Source organism: Haliotis asinina, chromosome 7 (assembly GCF_037392515.1).
Source record: "Haliotis asinina isolate JCU_RB_2024 chromosome 7, JCU_Hal_asi_v2, whole genome shotgun sequence".
Classification (NCBI taxonomy): Eukaryota; Metazoa; Mollusca; class Gastropoda; order Lepetellida; family Haliotidae; genus Haliotis; species Haliotis asinina.
Genome location: NC_090286.1, coordinates 38,196,910 through 38,222,060, shown reverse-complemented (window position 1 = coordinate 38,222,060; position 25,151 = coordinate 38,196,910). Strand labels below are relative to the sequence as shown.

General features: G+C 39.2%; 2 protein-coding genes across 2 annotated transcripts in view; both read right to left on the bottom strand.

The window, feature by feature from the left end:
* LOC137290850 (scavenger receptor class F member 1-like) overlaps positions 1-6,469 on the bottom strand; it is a 37,275-nt gene extending 30,806 nt beyond the window's left edge. Inside the window, exon 1 of the mRNA XM_067822004.1 lies at positions 6,342-6,469. Within this exon, the coding sequence (XP_067678105.1) occupies positions 6,342-6,354 (13 nt within the window). The 5' untranslated portion in view covers positions 6,355-6,469. The remainder of the gene's footprint in view (positions 1-6,341) is intronic.
* Positions 6,470-16,288: 9,819 nt separating this feature from the next.
* Positions 16,289-20,929, bottom strand: LOC137290881 (uncharacterized). The gene is made up of 6 exons (XM_067822050.1): positions 20,895-20,929; positions 20,632-20,703; positions 18,898-19,047; positions 18,654-18,755; positions 17,432-17,624; positions 16,289-17,063 (listed from the first exon to the last, which is right to left on the bottom strand). The coding sequence occupies exons 2-6, from the start codon at positions 20,692-20,694 to the stop codon at positions 16,969-16,971; spliced, it is 603 nt and encodes a 200-aa protein (XP_067678151.1). The 5' UTR covers positions 20,695-20,703; positions 20,895-20,929; the 3' UTR covers positions 16,289-16,968.
* Positions 20,930-25,151: the final 4,222 nt, after the last annotated feature.

The following is a 25,151-nucleotide window of genomic DNA, read 5'->3' as shown; positions in this document are numbered from 1 at the left end:
AGGTTGACTTTGCATGTTGTCTTCACTCTATGTTCTCTTTACATTCCACCATCATCATGTATTCAGCAATCAGATCTGCAAGAGTTATATGATCAACTACCTAAACCTTGTGTTATCACCGGTGACCTGAACGGCCACAATCCACTTTGGGGTGGTACAGTTACAGACACGAAGGGAAAAGTCCTTGAGGATTTCATCTGGAATAATGATTTATGTATATTCAATGATAATTCTCCTACTTACCTCCATCCTGGAACTGGAAGTTATTCTTTAATAGATATTTCGGTTACAGACTCAAGCTTATTAAATGAATTTGAATGGTGGGTTCATGATGACCTTTGTGGAAGCGATCATTTTCCCACTGTTCTATCAACTGTACATCCAAGTGATGCTCCACCTTCCTCAAGATGGAACTTTACAAAAGCCGACTGGTCTTTATTTCATGCATTATGCGCTCAAAGATTGCAACCTAATTTCTTTCTTAGTGTTACCGATCCAGTTCAAATATTTTCTGATGAACTTAATACTGTTGCTGACGAATGTATTCCCAAATCCTCTACAACCCCACATATTCGTAAACCGTGGTTTAACAGCGACTGCAAACAAGCTAGAAAGGCGAGAAAGAAGGCAGAAAAGTTTTTCCGTCGACATCCAACTGTCCATAATTTGAACCAGTTTAAAATTTTAAATGCCAAGGCTCGTCGCACTTTTAAGCAACATAAACGACAGTCATGGCAAAATTATGTTTCTAAAATCAACTCACGAACACCAATTTCTAAGGTTTGGAATATGTTGAAGACAATTAAAGGTAAAGGATCCAAATGCAGTGTCCACCATCTAAAGGAGGGTAATACTCTTCTAACTGAAACTTCTGTTATTGCCAATAAAATTGGTGAAACGTTTGCTAAACATTCCTCATCATCTAACTATTTTCCGGCATTTAAGAAATTTAAAGACCAAGAAGAAAAAAAAGAAAATTAATTTTAATTCAGACAATGGGGAGGATTATAATGAAATCTTTTCCATTCATGAGCTCCATCATGACACCGCCTCAGGGCCCGATAATATACATTATCAGCTGCTGAGACATTTACCTGAATCATCTTTAGAAACATTATTGACTATTTTTGATAATATATGGACTTCTGGCCATTTCCCATCATCATGGAGAAATGCTATTGTCATTCCTATCCCTAAACCTGGCCGGGATTATACTGATCCTTCTAACTACCGACCAATATCACTTACTAGCTGTGTTTGCAAGACTCTTGAACGCATGATTAATAACCGTTTAGTTTGGTACCTGGAAACCAACAACCTCATCACTAACATTCAGTGTGGTTTTCGCAAAAACCGAAGTACCATCGATCATTTGGTACGGTTCGAATCTTTTATTAAAAATTCCATTTTGAATAAACAGCATGCTGTATCAATTTTTTTCGACCTTGAAAAGGCATATGATACGACATGGAAGTATGGCATTCTAAAAGATCTCCATGACTTCGGTTTGAGGGGCCGTTTACCCCAATTTATATCTCAGTTTTTAGAAGACAGACAATTTCAAGTAAGAGTAGGCTCTACCCTGTCTGACCATTACAATCAGGATCAGGGCGTCCCACAAGGAAGTATTTTGTCTGTTACCTTGTTTCGCATTAAAATCAATAGTTTATCAAAAGTCTTAAATGATTCAATCGATGGATCACTCTTTGTGGATGATTTTAACATTTCTTGTCGCGGTAAAAACATGCATACTATTGACAGGCAGTTGCAGTTATGTCTGAATAAGATTCATAAATGGTGTCTTGAAAATGGTTTCAAATTCTCAAAAGCCAAGACCAACTGCATTCATTTTTGCAGGAAATATAAACCACATAAGGATCCAGATCTATTATTGGATGGATCTCCTATCAAAGTTGTGAAAGAGGCCAAATTTCTTGGCGTTGTCTTTGATCAACACCTGACCTTCCTTTCGCACATAAAACAGTTAAAGACTAAATGCATGAAGGCAATGGATTTATTAAAAGTAGTTTCAAATAGCAACTGGGGAGGGGATCAGAAGACCCTTCTCCAACTGTACAGATCCCTCATCCGATCAAAACTTGATTACGGCTCCATTGTATATGGTGGAGCATGCAAAAGCAACCTCAAACCATTAGATTCGGTACATCATCAAGGTCTAAGACTTTGTCTTGGATCATTTAGAACTTCTCCTGTTGACAGTCTTTGTGTCGAGGCAGATGAACCATCTCTTACACAACGCCGTATTAAATTATCTTTACAATACATTACAAAATTACACTCTAACAAATCTAATCCTGCATATAGCTGTGTTTTCAGTCCTCTATATGAGGATTTATACAATAAGAAATCTTCTCTTGTTCCGCCTCTTGGTATAAGAATTAAACCTTTTTTATCTGCTACCGGCATTGAGCTGGGAAGTATAGCTCCTTCCCGTCTTCTTTCTTCTCCTCCTTGGCAGTTGGTTAGGCCACAAGTTGACCTAACATTAACTATGCTTAAAAAATCAGAAACTAATGATTTACAATATAAGCAGGAATATAATCAATTAAAAAGTAAATATAGCCGTTACAAGTCCTTATTTACAGATGGATCCAAGGACGGTGGCGCAGTTGCTTGTGCCACTGTCATTGGATCCAGAACAATATCTTCTCGATTACCTGATAACAGCTCCATTTTCACTGCAGAAGCAAACGCAATATTAACGGCTCTTCAATATATTCAAAGACATCCTAATCATGTACAGTATATAATTTTTTCTGACTCTCTTCCTTGCCTTCAGGCTATTAAAAGTTTGTCTTGTAAACATCCACTTTTAATTGACATAATTGAATTGTATAATGATCTTGCAACTGGCCAGTGCGACATCGTCTTTTGTTGGTTACCCAGCCATGTAGGTATTTCTGGGAATGCAATGGCCGATCTTGCTGCTAAGGCTGCACTCAACAAATCTGTGACACCACTTCTTATTCCATACTCTGATTACAAAGCTAGCATTAGAACGTACATTCGTGATCTGATGCAAAAGAAGTGGGACACCCAAGTGGGAATAAATAAATTACATGCAATAAAACCTTATATTGGTTACACTCACTTGGGCTGTCAGTCCAGATTTGAAGAGGTCATTATGCGACGATGTCGCATTGGCCATACGCGTTACACCCACAGTTATTTACTAAAAGGCGATGATCCTCCGTTTTGTATCCCTTGTGATGAGAGAACCACGGTCAAGCATATCCTGCTTGACTGTGTTGAATTCTCCATCACAAGGGATAAGTATTATACAGTTAAAACAATTAAGGATCTTTTTAGCACAGTTAGTACTCATTTAATTCTTGGATTTTAAAAAGAAATTGATTTTCTTATTGAATTGTAATTGATATGTTCTGTAGATAGTTGTATTTTAATTCATGGTAGTTTAAATTAGTAACTTAGATTGTTAGTGGCTGTACCCTCAAAGGGAGTTGAAGTATTGTAAAATTATTGTCCTCCTGAGAGGGTACGTAAGTCCAATACTTAAGTCTCATAGTCAATTTAAATCTACTACTAGTTTTTAATCGTAGAATATTTGTTGTTTTAAGTAATGGCTAAATGTCAGGATAATCGCCAATAGCTGAGGGGATGGTGTAAATCCAGCTAGGGTTCATGCAGGTAGCAGAAGTAATGTAAGTCCCCATGGACCTTAGTATGGTGATCTACCTTCAGTTGTTGGCGATCTATAGCTCCGGTTTTATGTTGTATTGTCTTCTTTATAATAATTAATTCCAATGTTTTAACTTTCAATGCTAGTTTTATGTTCTGTGATGCTCTAGTGTTTTTACTGTCCTTCGCTGACAGGTTTTACTTTTTCTCTTTTCTCATCTTAACATTACTATAACTTATATTGTTCTCGTCACGATATGGCTGCAATATTACCCGATGTGACGTTAAATGTTAACTCACTCACTCACTCACTACTTAATTGATATATGCAAATAAGAGGGTATGCACAAGTATGTGTGTTAATTTATTACTATATATACCGCTGTGTTCAATAAATTGTGTGTGTGCGCGCGGATTGGTTGTACCCTAATGAAGAGAGTTGATTCCGCAACCTCCTTGGTAAAAGTTTCATGTCTGTGTTAAACACTTGGGGGACAATGTTACGTTATCTTTACTAAGCAAGGTTAAAAGTACCTCATCGTAGTTTTCCTGTCTCCTAATACTGGTTCACTGTCATCAAAGAAAACAACATGATAAAATGATGTTCCACTGATCTCTTTTGGTGCAGTTCCAGTTCTTTCAACATTTACCTGTGCATTTATCGTAAAATATGACGATACATGCGATATCGTTGCTCTTTAGCCTGGTAACAAGCATTCCCCATTGTTTGATATTGACAATGGCCACCGTTATAAACAAATGAAACGGACATTACAAACGTAGAACTGGAATAATATGAACAAGTATATTGACACAGATAACACGACACACTACTAATAAAAAAATCCATGCTCAGCGAAAAAAGCAATTCGAACCTGCCAAGGAATCTCAACATATCAACTGTAATCTCTCAGCAGCGAAAGTTGAGATATGATAGTCTAATTCACACTTCAACAAACGTAGACATGTAGAGTCGATTATGTCACCTTTACATTTACTGTCATTGTTCTTTACAACATCATGCAATATACAATAATCTACATCTCGATTTAAAATAGGTTACGTGCAATAATGCGCTCAATTCCGCACCACTAAGTGGAACATTCAAATCGCCAGCAAACTGATTATTATTACCCCGGATAACTTAAGCTGCTAGTCAAATGACCCATTTTCTGCTGGGTGAACAAAGGCGATTTTGTACAAATTCGTCTGCCTGAGGTAAGACCACATATATCACATCTGCTAAATTGTGGAGCATGGCCGAGAATCAGAATCCAGCAACTATGTGTTTAAATCTACACAACTGAATAGAAATACGAGGGTTGGCTGAAAAGTTCTAAGCCTGAGTGTTTTTCCCCTCCAGGTAGAGACAGGTGTTTGCCACCAATGAGGACAATCATTTAGTGAATCATAGACACAAGAACTACAAACGTACTAATAGTTTTACCTCAACTACAGCTCTTTTGGTACACCTGCCCTCTGAAATCATCAGAAATGGACAAAACTGAATACAGGGCAGTCATCAAGTACTTGCAAAAGAAAGGGATGTCCCCAACACAGATACATTCTGACATGGTCTCCACTCTAGGGGATGATGCTCCTTCATTTTCCACAGTAAAGAAGTGGGCTGCTGAATTTATGCGTGGCAGACAAAGCCTTGATGATGACCCACGCTCAGGAAGGCCTTCAACAGCAACCGCTCCAGAAAACATCACGCGAGTGCTCGATATGTTGATGGATGATCGACGATTGACTACTCGACATATTGCTAGTGTGGTTTGCATCTCTCATGAGAGAGTTGAGCATATTATCACCAACGAATTAGGAATGACTAAAGTTTCTGCAAGATGGGTGCCAAAGCTCTTGACAGCAGAACAGAAACGTGTCAGGTTCCAGACGTCCCTTGACAATTTGCGTCGTTTTGAAGCAGATCCCGATAATTTTGTGGCACGATTTTAACCATGGATGAGACCTGGATACATCACTTTCAACCAGAAACAAAACTAGAGTCAAAACAGTGGAAGCATCCTGATTCACCAGCTCCGAAGAAAGCCAAGTCTGTTCCTTCAGCTGGAAAGGTGATGGCATCAGTCTTTTGGGATTCCAGGGGTATTCTGCTCATTGATTATCTTGAAAAAGGTCAAACTATCAACGGCAGATACTATGCTGATCTACTGCACCAGTTGCAAGAAGCAATCAAAGCCAAACGACGAGGGATGATCGCTAAAGGTGTCCTCTTCCACTACGACAATGCGCCTGTTCATAAATCGTTGGTGGCCATGTCAACATTCCGCCATTGTGGATTTGAACTCATTGACCATCCTCCTTATTCACCTGATTTGGCTCCTTCTGACTTCCACCTGTTCCCCAAAATGAAAAAGGAACTCGCCGGTCGCCATTTTGCAAGTAATGATGACGTCATTTCCGCTGTGACTGATTTTTTTTAGGGTAGCTGAAGAAGATTTCTTCCTGACCGGGATTTGGGCCTTGCAGCATCGCTGACAAAAGTGTGTGAACTTGGAAAGGAACTATGTTGAAAAATAAATTACAAACATGGACTTTGTAACTTTTTTTCACAGTGAGGCTTAGAACTTTTCAGCCAACCCTCGTAACCGTGAATAAAATTACTTATGAAAGAAACTAGGAGTCTAAACAAAGTCTATACACGTTAGCCAACCTACCTCTGTACATCATCTGAGCAAATCTAAGTAAGTCTTGCTATTACCATCCGTTATGCAGAGACGTCTACAGAATGTCAAGTAATACAAACGTCACCACACGACAGTCTCATATAGCGTGTCTTCTTGAACACCACCTCAACAAAAGGACAAAAAAAACCCGACTGCGGTCTATTCATAGTATCTTGTCTGTATTTGTTCCATGTCGTCCTGACCTGTGAGTTATAGTTTTCGTAGAAGTGAGTCATGCTGTCTTTATTATATTTTTACTGTAAACTTAGCCATACACCTATCAAAGACGGACTTCAGATCAACACTTATACTCATAACAAAATCGCACTCAAAGGATCATGCGAAAATTACGTACAGCAGAGCTTTGTTCGCACAAAGTACTCCACAGCACTAGACACATTAAATGTACACTTGTACACAAACAGACCCTGTTCACACATGTATAATTCATCACTCTGGTAAATGGAAACACATTGTTAAATATTCACAACGACATGCGGCCAGTTGTCATATTTACTGAATTAAAATGCTCGACTGTCTAAATACGCGTAAATGTAGTAATACATGTGTAAAATGATGTTCCTGTGATCTCTTTTGGCACAGTTCCAGTTCTTTTAACATTTACCTGTGCATTTATCGTAAAATATGACGATCCAGGTTAGAACAGAACTTCAGCAACCAATGCTTGTCGCGGGAGGAGACTAACGGGATTGAGGAGGCAGGTTCGCTGACTTGCATAGTTGATGCATTTTAAAACACTCCATATGCGTGGATAAATACACATGAAGTCAGTCATGGGATTGTCTGACCCAAACGTGACAACACAAACTATACTATCCATAGGTAAGCTGTGGAAGATTGGTGAGGTAGAGTTAGGCCAACAAACCACACTGCCCCATTGTACAGGCTTGCTTAAACAGTATGCTAGCATAAAACAGATTGTCATATCATTAGATATGTAAAGCTCAACACAACTCTTAAACACACAAAACATTGTAATGATAAGACTATAAGAAAATAAACACAGCTCCGTTCCAGCCCCTCTGTTGGTACCGCAAAGTCGACACCTTCACCACCATCGCCAATGACAACGACCCCAGCGAGCTCCTCAACCACCTCAACGACCAACATCCAAGAATCAAGTTCACCATGGAGACTGAGACCAACCAACACCTGCCCTTCCTCGATGTATCCCTCCACACCACAGACGATGGACTCAGAACCTCAGTATACCGCAAGCCGACGCACACCGACCAGTACATCCACTACAACTCCTGCCACCATCCTCAGATCAAGCAAGCTATCATCGCCACCCTTACCAGACGTGCTAAAGCCCTCTGCCATCCTGATGCCCTAAACAATGAACTGGACCACCTCAGAAAGACATTCACCACACTAAACGGTTACCCTCCCCAGCTCGTCACAGCCACCATCAACAAGACCCTCAAGGACCGAGAGCCTCGCCTCAAGCCTTCTCCATCACCCATCAGAGTAACCATACCCTACCTTGGCCCCATCAGTCATCAAATATCACGCCTCATCAAGACCAAAGCCAGCATCGATGTCACCTTCTCCAGTGGCAAGACCATCAAGACCTACCTAAAAGCCAACGGTAAAGGACCCAGCTGTGAACACCCTAGCCCGAGAGGATGCATCTACCAGATCCCTTGCAACTGTGGCGACCTATACATTGGAGAAACGCTGAGACCAATCAACACCAGAATGAAGGAACACCAGACCTCTGTCAGCAAACTCGACCAGAAATCGGCCATCTCTGAACACATTCTCAAGAACCCTGGACATTCAATCCGATGGGAGGACACTAGGATACTATCTACCAACAACAACAACTGGCGACAGAAACCAGCAATCAACCGTGACCAAGGAGTGTACCTACCAAGTGCCTGGGACTTATTGATAAATTAATCTCATCTATCTGTGTACATTCTATCTATGTAATTCATGTATAGCCAATCTACCTGTGTACATCCTTATCTACTTGTGTTTGTACATCATCAACCCCCATGTAAACATGCCCATCAACCCTCATGTAGTCATGTACATCATCCTTAATCCCCAATCATGTGTTATGTAAACATCATCCAGTCATGCGTAATGTATCACCATTGGCTTCCATCCTTATCCCCAATCATGTACATCGTCCTTACCCCCTACCTGTGTTATGTAAACATATTCCATCATCTGTAATGTATTACCATTGGTTTCTATCATTGTTATCATAACTGTCGGGTTCCAATCAGCGCTTGTTTATAGTGGCTTCCAGCTTTCGTTAATTTATTCCACTTGTTACTTTGTTATTGTTTTACCTGTACATATAAATATAGCTCTGTAGCCCATTCTCAATCACCTGATGAAGGAGTAAGCATTAACTCCGAAACGTTGTGTTCTCATATAAAGAAGTTGATATCCATAAAATCTTCATTCTTATGCATTTCACTTCTAAATTCCCTTCAAAGACTTCACACTTGATATGTATACAATATTGGCATACCAGCAACATGTTCTAACTAAACTTCACGCTCACATTTGCCATCAATATCTTTTTTCATAATACATTATGAGATTCTGTGGAGGGTAAGTTTGCAATTTCAAAATTATCATTCTTTTCTGATGAAAGATTAAGCTGTAGCAGCTGGAATAAATACATATAAATAGTTGGGGACGACAATCAGTTCTGTGTTTGTCAAATCGCTTGTTTCTTTACACTGTCGTGTACTATGTGTTTCTGCAAGTTGTTTTTGTAAATAGAACTGTCATACTTGTGGTATACCCTCTGTTCTACTGCTGCAAATACAGTATTCCAATACTGTAAACATGATTCAATATGGAGAATGTCGTGGCTGAACTAGAATCGATGTGTGAATACCACTTGGGTACTATAGTATTGAGTGAGTGAGTAAGTGTGGCTTTACGCCTCTTTTCTATCAATATTAGACAATTAGATGATATTGGTAATCATGTATTTGTAAATTTATTAATTCACTCAGATCTTTGATGTTTTGTGCAGATTGGCTGTCCCGCCGCCACAGTTGATTCCCGAACCTTCGTGGTGTTGCATAGATAGTTGTTCCTGGTTTCAAGCGTTCGAAATTGATACTGACAACGCCCGGGCCCGCTGTCATAAACAAATGAAACATACAAACAAAATTAAGAAATGGACACAATAACAATAACGATACAGAAAGTTGGATACATAATCTACTTATAAAAGGAAAAATAAAACAGTCGGCGAAATTGAGCAATTCAAACATGCCATCTCTGTCATGCGTCAAGATATTGGCTGAAATCTCTCACGTGTATGGCAAGTTAAGATTCACGCATCACACTTTAACAAACATAGATCTTTCTAGGCGGACTAACTGCCACGACCCAAATGTACAATCGATTCAGTTATTTTTTTAAAGACAAGGGAATGTTCTGTATACGTCATAACGTGAAACATTTGGGTTCAAATAAAATTAAACGAAGGTCAAATCTACACATGTTCACACTTTTCAGTGTTTACTACTGCACATTAATTAGAAACTTGCGATGACAGAGTAATGTCTGTAGTTTATACTGTTCATTTGTATTTTAAGTCTGTGACAAGATCTGCTGTTACAGATTGTTTGCTAAATATGAATATCCATAAATAATACTTTCTTAAACTGTGAGTAACATGCATGCACTCACATTTGTACATTATGTACAATATCTCTACGAGGTACCATTTTTAAGTTTTTTATTTGAAAAGATGGAAGTGTTGTCATGGAGTTTATTTCACATCTTGATATACTACCTAAGTGTGATCATCAGCATTGAAGTAAAGATTTTCTATGGATATATTGTAGGCATTACATACTTTTATATGGTCAATACAGTCTATCCACAATTGACACTGCTTTTACATATTATAAATGTGGAAAGGGTTTTTCCACATTTGAGTCCAAAATGTCAGAACTATAAGCTATATATCTTCGGTTAGATCCTCAAATTCTAACGTACCAGACAAATGTTCTCTTTCGGTAGTTTTGAAAGCATTCAATTACACCAGGCCAAACATTAAGTACATTGATTTGATAGACATAACAATGACATTGTGTGTTCAAATTCTACAGATCATTAGGCACGTATGTCCGTTATCGGTTCCTGCTTCAGAACGAGTAGTTTTTTAACCATGTAACATGCAGACGTTGTGCAATATTCAGTTGTAACCAAATACATGATGACTGTACATCCAACACGAAGAAAGTTGTATTTTTGTAAGTTGATAAGTCATCTACAGGATATACGCAGAGCAGGATATACGATTCTAACAACGCGTAATCAAATAGTGATGATACCGGGTATATGTGACCACATCCTACCCCATCGGACACACCCGTCAATTGACTGTTTACCTGACAAAATATGGTAAAACCTCTCTTCAGTTTGTAACAGTCGGTAGAATATCGCAGAGCAATATCACAATACTGAAACAGTTGGATAGTTATTGGATCTGTCAGCACTCCCTTGTCTCAAAAACGTGCGACTGAATCAAACAGGCTGCACCAGTGTGTATGCATGCAAAAGAAAAAAAAACTTGTATGGAATCCCATGAAAGAGATACTGTAACAGTCATCTAAGCGAGTGAGTAAGTTTAGTTTTACGCCGCATTCATCAATATTCCAGCTATATGGCGGTAGTCTGTAAATAATTGAGTCTGAACCAGACAATCAAGTGATCAACAGCGTGAGCACAGATCTATGCAGATGGAAGCTGATGACATGTGTCAACCAAGTCAACCGACCACCCGATCGAGTTAGTCGCCTCTTCTGACAAGCATAGTTGCCGTTTATGGCAAGCATGGGTTGCTGAAGACCTATTCTACCCCGGACCTTCAGAGGTCAACAGTCATGTAAGAAACTACGGGAACTGAATTTATTGAAGTAAGCAAACCTTCCTGTTTACGCAGGTATCCGTTACTAAGTAAAAAGAAGACGGAAAGTTAGTAATTCGGATACGTCACGTAACACGACACGTGTTTGTGAGTGTGTATGTGTGTATGGGGCGGGGTGTGTGAGTGATTATGATCTTTAAGGAGTTGCATGTACAGTGTAAATGATGACCCCTAAAAACAATTAATGTACAAGAGCATATGTACAAAACTGATGACACCCCGTTACACCTCAGAACAAAACAACACCCCCACACCCTTCCCCACTTACAATCAATATCACCCCACTAGCCATAAATTATGAATGCTCCCAAACCGCCATACAAGCATATAACACAAACACTGTGTAACACTAATATATATGGGACCATATGGCCAAGATAATGTCTCAGTAGCCTGTATACATATCTAGTACACATCTCATGACATCCTCACTGTATAAATTCATGCTTATATCAGCAACTTCGTTGTCTTATCCAGACTTGAATATTTACATAGAAATTAGCATGGGAACTTGCTGGGGTGACGTTAAACAATCGAAGCAAACCACATTGTCCCATTTTATATGGTTGATCGCCTCAAATAATCTTACTTTTTGTTATAGTATGCTCGAATACAAAAACAACTAAGCAGTGATATCATCAAGGCGCGAAATAAGAAAGTAAACACATAATAGCAGTGACACAATGTAACAGCTCAACAACGTGAGAAATTGACACAGGTCTGAGAACAGTGCATGTCAACGATATTCCAAGGCGACATATATCACCATTTATAACAGTTTGTGTGTTTAGTGTTTAATGTCGCACTTTGCAATATTTAAGCAATGTGGCGATGTTGTAGTTCTATTACAGAATGAAATAGATATTTAGAGAAAGTTATTTTTCATTGTGTCGAGAAGTCTGACCTTCAGGCAACTTTAGGGACCGTTCATAATTTATCACCAGGTGGGGCGATGAGGATTTTCAGGGTGGTGTGGTGGTGGTGGTGGTGGTGTGTGTGTGTGGGGGGTCATTCATTTTGTCCGCAGAATATAGGTGGTGGGAGTGGGAGTGGGGGAGCTATTTTGCTTTTAATTTATTATTTTAAATAGGCATGGAGTGGGGTGGAGGTGGGGGGGGTGATGTGTTTTGTACATAGAATGCGTGGGGGGCTATTTGTTTTGTCCCAAGTATTGAAGGGGGCCTACCAGATTTGTATAGAAAAATATAAAAATCCTCATCGCCCCCCTAGTGATAAATTCTGAACGGTCCCTTACATATAATTGTTCTGTTATGATATAAATGCGCCACTGGGCACAACGAAGGGAGGCAATCCCTCCAAGAACAGTTTCCACAACCCCGAGGAAGACAAGAGGTTGTTCCCCTTTGTAAGCGCATTCGCAATCACCACCACCACCACAATTTTTTTTTTAAATTTGTAGACACGGGTTTCATCATTAAGCTGCAGGCTATAATCTTGCATTATTTACAAGTGTGCTGTATCTTTAAATAGGGGTAGAGTGATATATTTACAAAATGACCCCATGAAAATTCGCCACCCAGTCGGCCTAGTAACTATGGGAGATTTACTGGCTCGACTGTAGTGGTAACACACTAGTTAGTTTACATCTCACAGCATTATCTAAATTAATACATGTATTATTAACATTTACCTTTTTAGTCACGATATGACTAGAATACTGCCGATGTGAATCTAAATGGTAACTCACACACTCCCTCAAACTCCGCGGATCTCAAACTATTTCAGGAGGAAATATTTTCAAATTCTAAAGGGTAACTGTATGCACTGTTGTCTCCGTGTCACACAGACAGTATTTTCGACGGTGACTGTGCAGTGTTGTTTGAGATGTTTGAAAAGGGACAGGTTATCGGTTTCATGCGAAAGGATGAAACAGACTACAGATCATGTTGACAAAATACTAGTTCATATTCCGAACGTATGTACAAATGATTATTTTACATGTTCTCCATTCCGTCAGAATTATCCTGGATTATTCGACGATGTGCCCCAGAACTCCATCGAGTTGGTTTTAGCTTTTGGCAATACTTCTATAATATCACGGCGGAGGACATCAGAAATGGGGTTTATACACTGTATCCATGTGAGGAATCGAACCCGGGTCTTCTACGAGCGAACGCCTAAACCACTATGCTACACCACCACTCTGTGTCATATACAGATACATTCATCATATCAGTGAGTATCTGAAGAGGTGGCATGCAGGTCACGTTTCATATATGACTCGCCATATAGGTGGCCGTTTCCACTGTATACTTCACTTTTGCACGTAGTTGACCATGGGCCGAATCTTTTCTACATTACTTTCTAATATGTCTAGAGACAAAGCAACTGAAGTTTTTTTGTTTGGTTTTATTCTGCTACAACGTTATAATGCAATAATGGTGTTGTAATAGAGTAAAAAGTTGTTTGGGCATGAATCTTATCAGTTTAGGGGGCGGGGGGAGAGAGAGAAATGTTCACGAGCCGATATTAAATGTATAAAATAACCAACTGCGATTAATTTGCCTTGTCAAAAGGAGCGTAATAGAAAGTTAAATAGCTTGAGCTTTGAGCAGAAGACTTTAACGATTAAGGGGAGGTAATTTGTTGGGAAGTAATTCCTGTGTAAGAAATTAGTCCCGTCAACGTGTAACGTTTAATTTTGTGAGGAGTCATGTGTGATGTTCTCTGAAATGAAAAATAAAAAATTAAAACGTAGCACTGAAGTATACTCTACAACGATCACACATTATCTGTGCACATGCTCTTATGCGGACAGGGATGTTGATGCTAACTTATACATGTAAATCACATGTACATAATACTGACATCGATTGCTGCTGTGGATAATCTGCAATTGATGGCTGAATACATTTTAGGAAGAACAGCAATCGTTACGTATTGTGTAATGTCTATTCACGATTACTGGATAACGGTATATTGCTGAGTTAGTGTGAAAGATATATCTGTTTAACGAAAATGCTTACGTCATCGTCTGGTCAGTTTTGTGCAGCAGAATATTACCGGAGAGTGTTTTATGTATTTGGTGTTCATTATTGGATATAGAGTGCCCTCATCGTTCCATTTTCAGTCTCTCTCGCTTTTTATGAAACTATATGCTTAGAATGCATGTAATTTTGATAGAAACACATATTATAATACAAATCGAAAATGAACACCAGTGAGTTGGGCGGTTTAGAATCTGGATGAGTGAGTTTAGTTTTAAGCCGCACTCAGCAATATTCCAACTGTATGGAAGCGGTCTGTTAATAATCGAGCACGACCAGACAAGTCAGTGATCAACAGTATGAGCTTCTATCTGCGCAGTTGGGAACCGATGACATGTGTCAACAAAGTCAGCGAACCTGACCACCCGATTCCGTTACGACAATCATAGTCGCCTTTTATGGCAAGCATGGGTTGCTGAGGGCCTATTCTACCCCGGGCCTTCACGGGTGTTTTAAATCTGAGGGAATCTGGATTTGTTTCATTTAGGGTATTCAGCATTGCAGAAATGTGTGGGCGGAAGGAACAATGACGCAGTTCAGGGCCCTTGAGACTCACCCCTAAACGAACAACAAGTCACAAATCGTGAAATAACGGTGAATGTGCGGCAAACCATCAGAGCTTTAAGGAAAGTGTCGTGTAACTGTATGGCATTTGTTAGTTTCTATAGTTGCATCGATTTCAGTCAAGTCGTAAATTTGCCCTTATATCTGGATCTGGATAGGTTTGCAATTGTTCCCTGTTTTACGTGTCAAGGATACATGTCCGTATCAGAATGTGAGACATACGACGTGTTAATCCTTCGTCCTGTTCTGCAAGCCGGTATGATTGGAGGTAGACCTTTTAGCGTCATCTGTCTATGTGTAGTAGTGACATGATTTATCACGGTTCGCCAAATGTGTGATAACACTGAGCCACTGCAGTGTCAACACAGCCATAGCAGATTCTTTCAATTGACAGTTTACCCAATAACATATAGTAGAAAGGGTTGCAATAATGCTGACTTGCCGTATACGCCAGCTGATAATAATCGGCCGGACGTCCTTAAGTAATTAACATTAACTTAGATGTTCATGCTGTTGCCCACTGGATTGTCTGATCCAGACTCGACTATTTACAGACAATCCGGACTAATTTCGGGTTGCCCCTTTTGCCAGACATATACCCCGATGGTCAGCTCATGGTGAACGCACACCATATCGTGTTTGCTATAATGAAACGAACTGATTCGATTAATCACAATATTAAACAGACATTATCAATTCAGTGTTCAATTCCGTAAACTATATAAAGGCACTCCATGCTCTGAAATCAGTCTCGTTTGACACATACATATGCATACATATGCAATATAATGTATACCTATACTACGAGTGAATCACTACCAGGCTTCATATGAATGATTGGCTATCTTCAGAAACAGATTACGTGTACTCCACACAACTGAAAACATCATTTCACTTCTGAAAATTAATGTTGACACCAGTTATTAATGAAATTCCGAATTACCGATGATTCTATTATTATCTATTCACACCTGGTGGTGCTTTATTACGGTCCGTAAAATGTGTGTAAATCGAAGCCACCGCAATGTCAACAGTTTCGTTTCATTGACTATTTACGGAATGAAAAGTGAGTGGAGTAATCACCCTTCTTTGTCATGGGTGCTCACTTACCTACATACACGTTCTACTTTACACAATCCAATCGTCGAACACGTGCACGGTAGTTTCACAGGAAGAAAGCAGTTGAACATTAAACATGTATAAGCAAGGCAAGACGTGATAACAGAATTCGTACTGCTATTAAGTATAAAACAAATTTACACACATGCTTACAAAGAATGTCACAACTACAGGCACCACTGCACTGCATATCACACACAGACACACACGCCGTAAAGCAAACAACGGAGGCCACACACTGAGGCTGCTGAGTGATTTCGTAAAAAACTAACCATTTATCACAACCTTTACAGATAACTGGAAGACAGTTGTGGATCACAATCTTTTTATTCACAAAAATACACATGGAAATCAGTAAACTATAGTAACAAAATACAGACATATAAATGTGCATTGGAACATGACTTAATGTAGTGTGACAGGATTTCGTGATGAAATAGTGGTGTATTGAATGAATTTTGACAAAAGATCAAACAACAGTCGAGAAACCCACACCAAATTCATCAGTCGTGTAAAGTAATGACGAGACCATGTAAACTGACAGAACACAATATTTGCATATTAAATACCCGTATCAGATCTGTAAACTCGTCGGACAAATAGCGATGTATCAGGGATACTTTGGATTGTCATGAACCTTTATGTCTTGGGTTTCATATAAAGGGTCAATATAAAAGGGTTCAAACACATTCAAGCTTCAGAAACAGATTCCATTACGAGTAAAGGGCACATAGCTCAGGAAACTATATCACTGTACTCCTAAACATCAGTGTTGACACCAGCTGTTCGCGAAAATAGTAAGTATGCGTTGCCGATACATGATAACTTATAGATTATCAGTATTACCTACATCATCACTTATCCTTTTTTAATAGACATGAACCTGGTAACGTGTACGTGTGTTATAGATACATATTTAATAGACCTTCGTGAAAGACACAAACAAACAATTCTTCAGATAAATACAATTCTTCACCGTGCCGCATCATTAAAGTGTCACGGTCACCTCAATTTTGACCGGCCCAAGAGAAACTGTAATCGTAATCTCGAGGTCTCTTCTCAGACGTAAGTTAGCTGCGCCATCTGAAATATTATAACACGTTTAAAATGAAAATGGTTTAAAGTAGAGGTGATTTCTCAGGAAAGGTTCAGGTGTACATTGTGTGAACGTATTGGAGAGAAGACCTGTGAGAAGAGTGTTTGTGTGTGCGTTATTACGATTTATCATGAAAGTAGACTGTGCCGGGGTGCTTTAAGTCATGTCATGACAAACCGGAGATTTTATGAAAATAATATCGCAAATGATCACATGTCAGCGAAGGACAGACATTATTTAATTTGTCTTTAAGCAACATGAGTGAGAGAGAGTTAAACGTTAAAGTCACTTTGGTAATATTTCAGCCACAAAAAGACATAATGTTAACTGAATGAAAGAACTAAGTTCCTCCTACCTCCAGTTGGTGCAGCTTCCTTTCCAACAACGTGGACATTGGAGTCATCAAGGAAGTACACGTCGTGGAAGCGACAGAATGATTCAATTTCGTCACCGAAGAGAAGTCTGACAGCAAATGGAGTGAAGGGCTTGCAGGTTAGGCTGGAAACATCAATCCTCTCTTCATCCCCAGCTACCTCACCGTTTGTTTCCTGTAAAAATAAGCGAGTGAATGAGTGAGTTTAGTTTTACCCCGCTAAGAGCAATATTCCAGCAAATATCACGGCGGTGGACATCATAAATGAACGCCACACATTGTTTCAATGATTGGATTCGAAACCTGGTTGCCGGCGTGGCGAGCGAACGCTTTAACCACTTAGCTACTCACATTCAGTGTACTGGTAACGATGTGACTCCGAGTGATTGGTTGTGTTAAAATTTCATAACTTCTGTGAGCAATTCTTCATAGTTTTTATCCGCAAGTAAAATCAATTATCTGTATCAGTCTTCTTTAAAGAAAGCCAGGGTCACATGTAAACTGTTCACATCAAACTGAGCAAAGGTGACACAGGGATTCGAACCCTTAATCAGATGTCAAACACTCTGACACAACTCAGAACGACAAAGGTATCATGGACAACCGTGCCTTGCACTCTTCTAGCTTAAGTATTTAAGTTTCATTTCGATTTTCTGGATCAAACTCCATTATTTACGACCGACACGATATAGCTGGAGTACTGCTGAGTGCGGTATTAAACAACATCCAAATAAAACCAAACTCGAGTAGACGTCGCTAACCATTACATGGAGGAAATGTCATTGGAGATAACACTTACATAGGTTTATACGGACGTCCTTAAGTAATTAACATTTACATCCATATTCATGATGTTGATCACTGGGTTGTCTGATCCAGACTCGATTATTTACAGACGCCATTTTCCTAGAATATTGCTGACTGTTGCGTTAAACAACAAGCAACACAGTTAACTTTCCGTACATATAACCTGAGGCACATACAAGTGCGTGATGGATAACCTTACTTGCAAGATCAGTGTAGAACATGCATCGCTGAATATATATTACTGACTTACTTTGGAAATGGTAAGCAAGAAACTGTAAAACTCATCGCCGTCCCAAATGACATATCGATACGTAGAACCACTGGGTCAAAATCACAACACAAAACGACATCAATGTTTACAATGATGGAGATGTGTGTACATAATAATGAAAGGTACCTGTGCATCATTGTTAACAATTGCCTTCATCTCTGCATACGTGGCGTCTGTGTGTTGAATGTAACACCTTTTGTCCACACTGTCGCGAATTGCCACCAGATTCTGAAAAAAGGTTACAAAAAAAAGTTAAGAAACTTTCACTTTCAATATCAATAATTTTTATAATAATTTAACTCTAAATATATTTTTCACGTATGACTTAAATATTCCTTAATGTCGGTAAAATCTTGCATTTTATACACACCCTGTTAAAGACAAACAAGTTAGTTGTCTCTCTGAAATTTTCGGCCGAACCCTCTGGTTTGTGGGACACTGTTATCATCGTCTTTCCATCCATGGCGATGTCAAATGGAACTCTGTCTCCATTTGGGACACGGCTTGTCCGGTGTTTCCACTGCAAGTGAAAAGACGTGGATCAACCTCACAGTCCTAACACTCTTGTGGAACTTGCTGATGAGAGTCAGATGAAATCAAATAATAAATCCATACTATGACTTGTGTGTATAAGAATGTAACCACATTGCGTTTCCGAAGAGTGGTATATATGGGATATGTTAGTACGATTTCTCACTACAAAACATTAGCCCCGGGGTCTGAACGAACGTGGTCGTTAAATGTACACTTGATTTCACGCCGTTTTACCTGGTAATCTAGCAAGAATGTACGAATGCGTACACATGGTTTTGTATGCGCTGTGCATGTACAAAAGATAAAACCATTCATGCAGGTAAAATATTTCTTGTACCTCATATAAGTGTATTTTATGTGGGAAGGGTCTGATACTATAGTTAGCTTCCATAAAACAGGAATTACATCAGTCAAATAGTCAAGAATACGCGATTGTCTCTTGCCATTGAAATTGACGCGCAAACATTATCTTATTGCACTTTTATCTCCAGGCGTTAAACCCACTAACACCCAGTGGGACGATCAGTAAGAGTAGGGGAAAGATCATTTAAGTGTTATGGGATTATTATTTATGGGACATTAGTACGGATAGGTGACAGTTAATGCAGCATTATAAGAAGCCCTCGGGCGGTATTTCGAGACAGGTAGGTTACTACATCCATGTATGGTTATGTGAACTGTGTAAAAGATTTTGAAGCCTCTTTTAGTTTTTATTTTTAGGAAGATATAGTTAACTCAAGGTTCTAAGCAAATGGGTTGAATCGAATTTGGGGATGCAAATCGCCTTGATTGTCCAGCTCCAATATCGACTCTATATTTGTATGGTTCAACAGGTGATAATAATTTACAGCTGTAATACTGGGATACATAACAACAGATGATAGTAAAGTGCTTCGCCAATATGTTTCAAAATGATCTTTGGAGAACGTCTTTTAAGAAGCATGAGTGTTTCGTTAATGATATCAGTGATTCTGTGTGTTTCTTATATGTTTATTGAACGGTTTGGCATGGGGCGTGATGACTTTCCCTCTCCAGAAGACAGGTTGATGGGAATTGTCTTCTCAAAGCTACAGTACATGGTCAGACTCGGTGACTTGGTGAGTGAATGAGTTTAGTTTTACGCCGCTTTTAGCAAAACCCATTCAAGCAATATCACGGCTGCAGACACGCGGGGAATAGAACCCTGGTCTTTGGCGTGACGTGCGAACGCTTTACCCAGTAGGCTGCCCCACAGCCCTTGGTGAACTGCGTGTCATCACTCCCGAAATACATGCGACGATGTGTCTTATGCCACCACGAGTTTTGTCTTAGCATACTGTCATGATTTTACTTGAATAATGTTCAGTAATTCTGAAACGTGGACTCGTTTCATGTATTCACAGTGATATTGATGGAATATTGCTAAAACCGGCGTAAAACAAACACTCACTCACTCATATATCACTGTGAAACACGTGTGATCATGAACAATAAATAATCTACTTAATTCTCCAAGGAAAGTAGCATTATAGGATATTACATTATACATGCGAAAAAAACATAATGAGAATTATGATATAAATGATCATACCTCTACTGCAGAACACATGGATAGGAGGAGAACAACACCAAAAACAGATGCAAATGCCACCATTTTGTTTTCCTGAAATAATAAAAGAAAGTTTCACAAATATTTAAGAACTAAAATATGGAACACGACAGAAAAGCAAGCATTTAATGTTTTTTAAAGAATTTGACATGAAAATATCACATTTGATTTAAATAATACAGATTTAAATAAATAAATAAATAAATAAATAAATAAATAAATAAATAAATAACCACAAGACATACCTTTGCAGTGTCTTTACTTCTCAACCAGTTGACAGAGGAGTATTGAATTCATCCCGCTCGCATGTATATATACAGGGTAGTATCCTGTTTCATTGTGAATTTCATTGGCTGCCCATCCCCTCCAATAAGAGAGCATGTTGATTTCGTTTTATTTACAAATATGTAGACGTCATTGATGCAGGGACTGATGACTTAGTGTGCATTCCCGAGGCCATCTTAATCACTGAGGATTGGTGGAGATACCCCCTCCTCATCCTAATTGTTATCAGATGTAGCTGATAATGCATGCTTTCAGTTTGCCCTTACTGCTATGGTTTTACTGGGTTTTTTTCAAATTTTATTCATCTTTGATACAATGATTCATCCTCAGAGTGGGTGAATACTGCATTCAATACTTAGAAATTATTTTGTGTGTTTATATATTGAGGCATGTTCACAATTTGATCTGGGTGAAGAAAATGAGTTGTTGATAGCAAAAACAACAATGTAACTTTACATACAATGGTACATATCAATAATATGATGTCATCGCCACAGAACAGTCAGGCAGGCTACATTATTCGCCAAAACAGATTCCTGCTTGTGTGGGTGCGGTGGGGTAGCCTACTGGTTAAAACGTTCGCTCGTCTCTCCGAAGACCCGGATTCGATTTCCAGGCGGGTGCAATATATGATGCTCAGTTCTGTTAATATTGCTGGGCTATTACTACAAGCTGCGTCTACGCCTGAGAATCATCAGTCTCGGTACTTTGCCGAAATACATTCCTTTCCGAGATAGGTAGGAACTCACACAGCCAGATGCCGGCATGCATGTAATGGCTTCTAGTTTTAGGATTTCAATATTCAAGGTCTCAGTAAACGTATGGCTCTAGAATGTTGTTGAGAGGGCTTTCCAGAAGCAAAACATTGACGACTGCAGTGATATTGATGCAATTTGATATTTGTACCATATTTTTCGTTGGTTCAGGTGAATTATTAGCTGCCTTTGTACGTGTGAATGACAAATGCCACGATGTAGGAGGAACGTTAATGCCACGATGTAGGAGGAACGTTCTCATTGTTTCGCGAACACTTTGATATTACCACTATTTGATAGTGATTCAGAAAATGACAATCTTTCATCTTTGCAATCTTTTCATTATCACCATAAATAATATATTGGTGCATTTATATGTGTTTCATCACCCTACATATATATTTTGAAGATCCATTTAAAAATGAAAAAAACTGGATGGATTCTTTAAGCCCTTGGAACAGAATTTTGTGATGGATTATGAACACAACATATAAAGGAATAAGTTGGTTGTCGTGGCATATGGTTTGAGGTAGCGACTTGCGTGTTTACACAATGTTTCTATAAGGGGCACTCAGAGTGAGTGCGTGTGGTTTTACGCCGCTTTTAGAAATGTTCTAGCAATATAATTGCGGGGAACCTCAGAAATGGTCTTCACACATTGTACCCATGTGAGGAATCGAACCCAGATCTTCAGAGTGACGGAACGGTTTAACCACTAGCACTAGGCTACCCCCACCGCCCCTGGCATTTATAGAAGCTGGTACTCTGAACTGTTATAACCCTTATGGATAGACAGTTTTTTCACTGCAGTAGATGTGACATTTCTGTGTAATAACTGAATCGTTACTTGCTGATCTCCACCGAAATGTCGCATCCACTGCAATAAAGACGCTGTCTCTTCATAAACAATTGTTCCTTTTACTCGATGTTGCCGAACACCGATAAAGCAGTGCAACAAACACAATGCACATTCACCTTTCTGACAAACCGATTTCTATGTTAAGGTGAAAAAAATTGCATTAAATTATTAAATTGTTTGCAGCGAAAACGTACCGATGAATTTCACTTTAAACAAAAAAGTAAATAGAAGAAAGTGAAATAAAGATTATGAATCCTCATAGTTTTACCTAGCCAACTGAACATGTAAATCTCAGAATCTGATTCAACGTAGGATAAACGTTGTTTAAAAAACGATTACAGTTTCAAACTGCTACTGCTGGTTTGTATTACAAGGAGGTTGGCACATTAACTGAAACACGGAGAACAAGCGGGCTTGGCTTAAGTTAACGCTCATCACGTACCGCACGTGCATGTGTTTCAGTGTTCCTGCGGTTACCCCTTTGTAATACAAACCATTAAAAGCGATTAGAATCTATGGTCGTTTCTTAAACAACCTTTATTTTAAGATTCTTAGATTTAAATGTTCATCTGGCAACATAAAATCATAAGGATTGGCAATCCTAATTTCACTTTATTTGATTTACTTTATAGTTTAAATTTAATCCATCGGTACGTTTTCACTGCAAACCGACTAAAAACGAAACCTCGTTTAAACGTCCATCACTGACGTTTGAAGTAGAACTGGTTGTCATATAAAGTTCATGGAAATACAACGTGTGCAAAAGGTAATATGATATGTTATTATGAGAGTCAACATAAAACCCTAACGAGAAACGCACTTTTATAAATCCCATTTTATTATTATCATTTCTTGTCACTAAAAGTCAGTAAACGGTGACCTACACGGCCACTCAAGGGTGAAAATAGGTAAGAAGACTAGAATGACCAAGAAAACTTGTGATCCACCCATTCACGTTGTTTGTGCACAGGTTTTAGTGAATACGCTTGGTGTATTTTGACATGTGGATATATGGAAATAATAGTTTACGGAACCTTAATAAACCACAAATGGCTGAAACGCCTATTGTTTATCTGCAGGTATCTACACAGGAGAGACAGTCGCACTACACAGGTAGTATCCGCCCTCAACCCCTCATGTTGTTGAATCAAACCAGGACGTGGATACACACCTACCGAAACGTCAAACCAGCGACCAATCAGGAAACAGGTCAACTGTGACGACCAATGGCTGGAGAGAAACTCGGATGCAAGTACACGCTGCGACATCCGGCTCGTCTCTTCAAGGTTCAGGTAAAGCATATTACCCTTAAGTCAATGTTTGGTTACTCAAGGCTATCGGATGGGTCATGTTTCGTTCATCAGCTAACGGCAACTGCTTCAACACTTCAATAGACCCTCACCTGAGTTTGTTCACTGAGTTAATTTCGATTTTCTGCTGAAACTGATTATATTGGGCAATAAAGGAAAACTAGAGGACAAGATGATGTCTAGGCATTACTGACAATGAGTAATGACACATTGTGTTTACTAAAGGAGAAACATATGCAGTGGTCTACCGGTTGAATCCGCTACACATACTTGCGTATGCTTTTTGAAAATGAATGTGTCTTTCGTGACACCAAATTTGATGTGGGATACCCCAATAGACAACGTCCTTGCAACGTTTTGACAGTAATCTGTACCTGCTGGGCAGTATTACTCGGTCCTTGATGTCGGTCTACTGTCACACTCATGATCTGTCTTTCGGGTTGTATTTCCGTAATGGAAGCATGGAGCTTACGTTCTGTTTAACCATCACTCGAACAGTACGCTAAGCGAGTGAGTGAGTGATGTTAGTTTTACGCCGCTTTTAGCAATATTCGAGCAATATACGTCGCGAGACAGCAGAAATGGGCTACACCATCGTACCCATGTGGGAAATCAAACCCGGGTCTTGGGCATGACGAGCGAACCCTTTAACCACTTTAACCCACCGTCTCAATAGTAATATAACGTCTGTACGAAGGGATATCAAAACATTCTAATTATCGCCTTGAATTTATTGAGAATTTTTTCAGGTAACATCGGTAATTCTTATCTAGTTAATGGACCAGAAACTATTCAATTTACTGTATTAAATCTTGTGGGAGTTAATCCTAAACACATGTAACCCCAAGTTTGCAGACGATTGAGTCATGCAGTCTTATACAGTTTTTGCATTTGAAGGGTTGGGCTGCCTGACAGAATCAAGGGAGATGAAATCTGTTTATGGCGAAGATGGCCAATCTCATGATACTTTCATTGATGGCAAAGGAATTTTCAAACCGGTCATATGTACCTAACTCCTTTTTGACGATACCAGTGGGCGGGGGTGGGATGTGGTCACTGAAAAGGTGGAGTCTTTGTTTTCCATGAAAGTAGGGTGTCTACTCAAACTTTCTACACAATGTCAACAAATGTTGGGAAAATGTGTCACTCTGTAGGTTTGCCAGTACATCGCATAGATACGTAGTGCAGTATTTGTTCTGAGAACCGGTACATTGGGTACAGAACATATTACAAGTTTTCGTGATTATCTACACAGGCTTTCATTAACCAAACTGACGTTTCCATTCGTTATTC

Bases quoted from the DNA above. Each gene is read 5' to 3' on its own strand.
- LOC137290881 (XM_067822050.1), bottom strand. From the start codon at position 20,694: ATGGTGGCATTTGCATCTGTTTTTGGTGTTGTTCTCCTCCTATCCATG. The intron at 18,756-18,897 runs GTGTGTATAAAA...ACCTTTTTTCAG, and splicing joins ACTTGTTTGTCTTTAACAGG to AATCTGGTGGCAATTCGCGA. The intron at 17,625-18,653 runs GTACCTTTCATT...TTATTTTTACAG, and splicing joins TTGTTAACAATGATGCACAG to GAAACAAACGGTGAGGTAGC.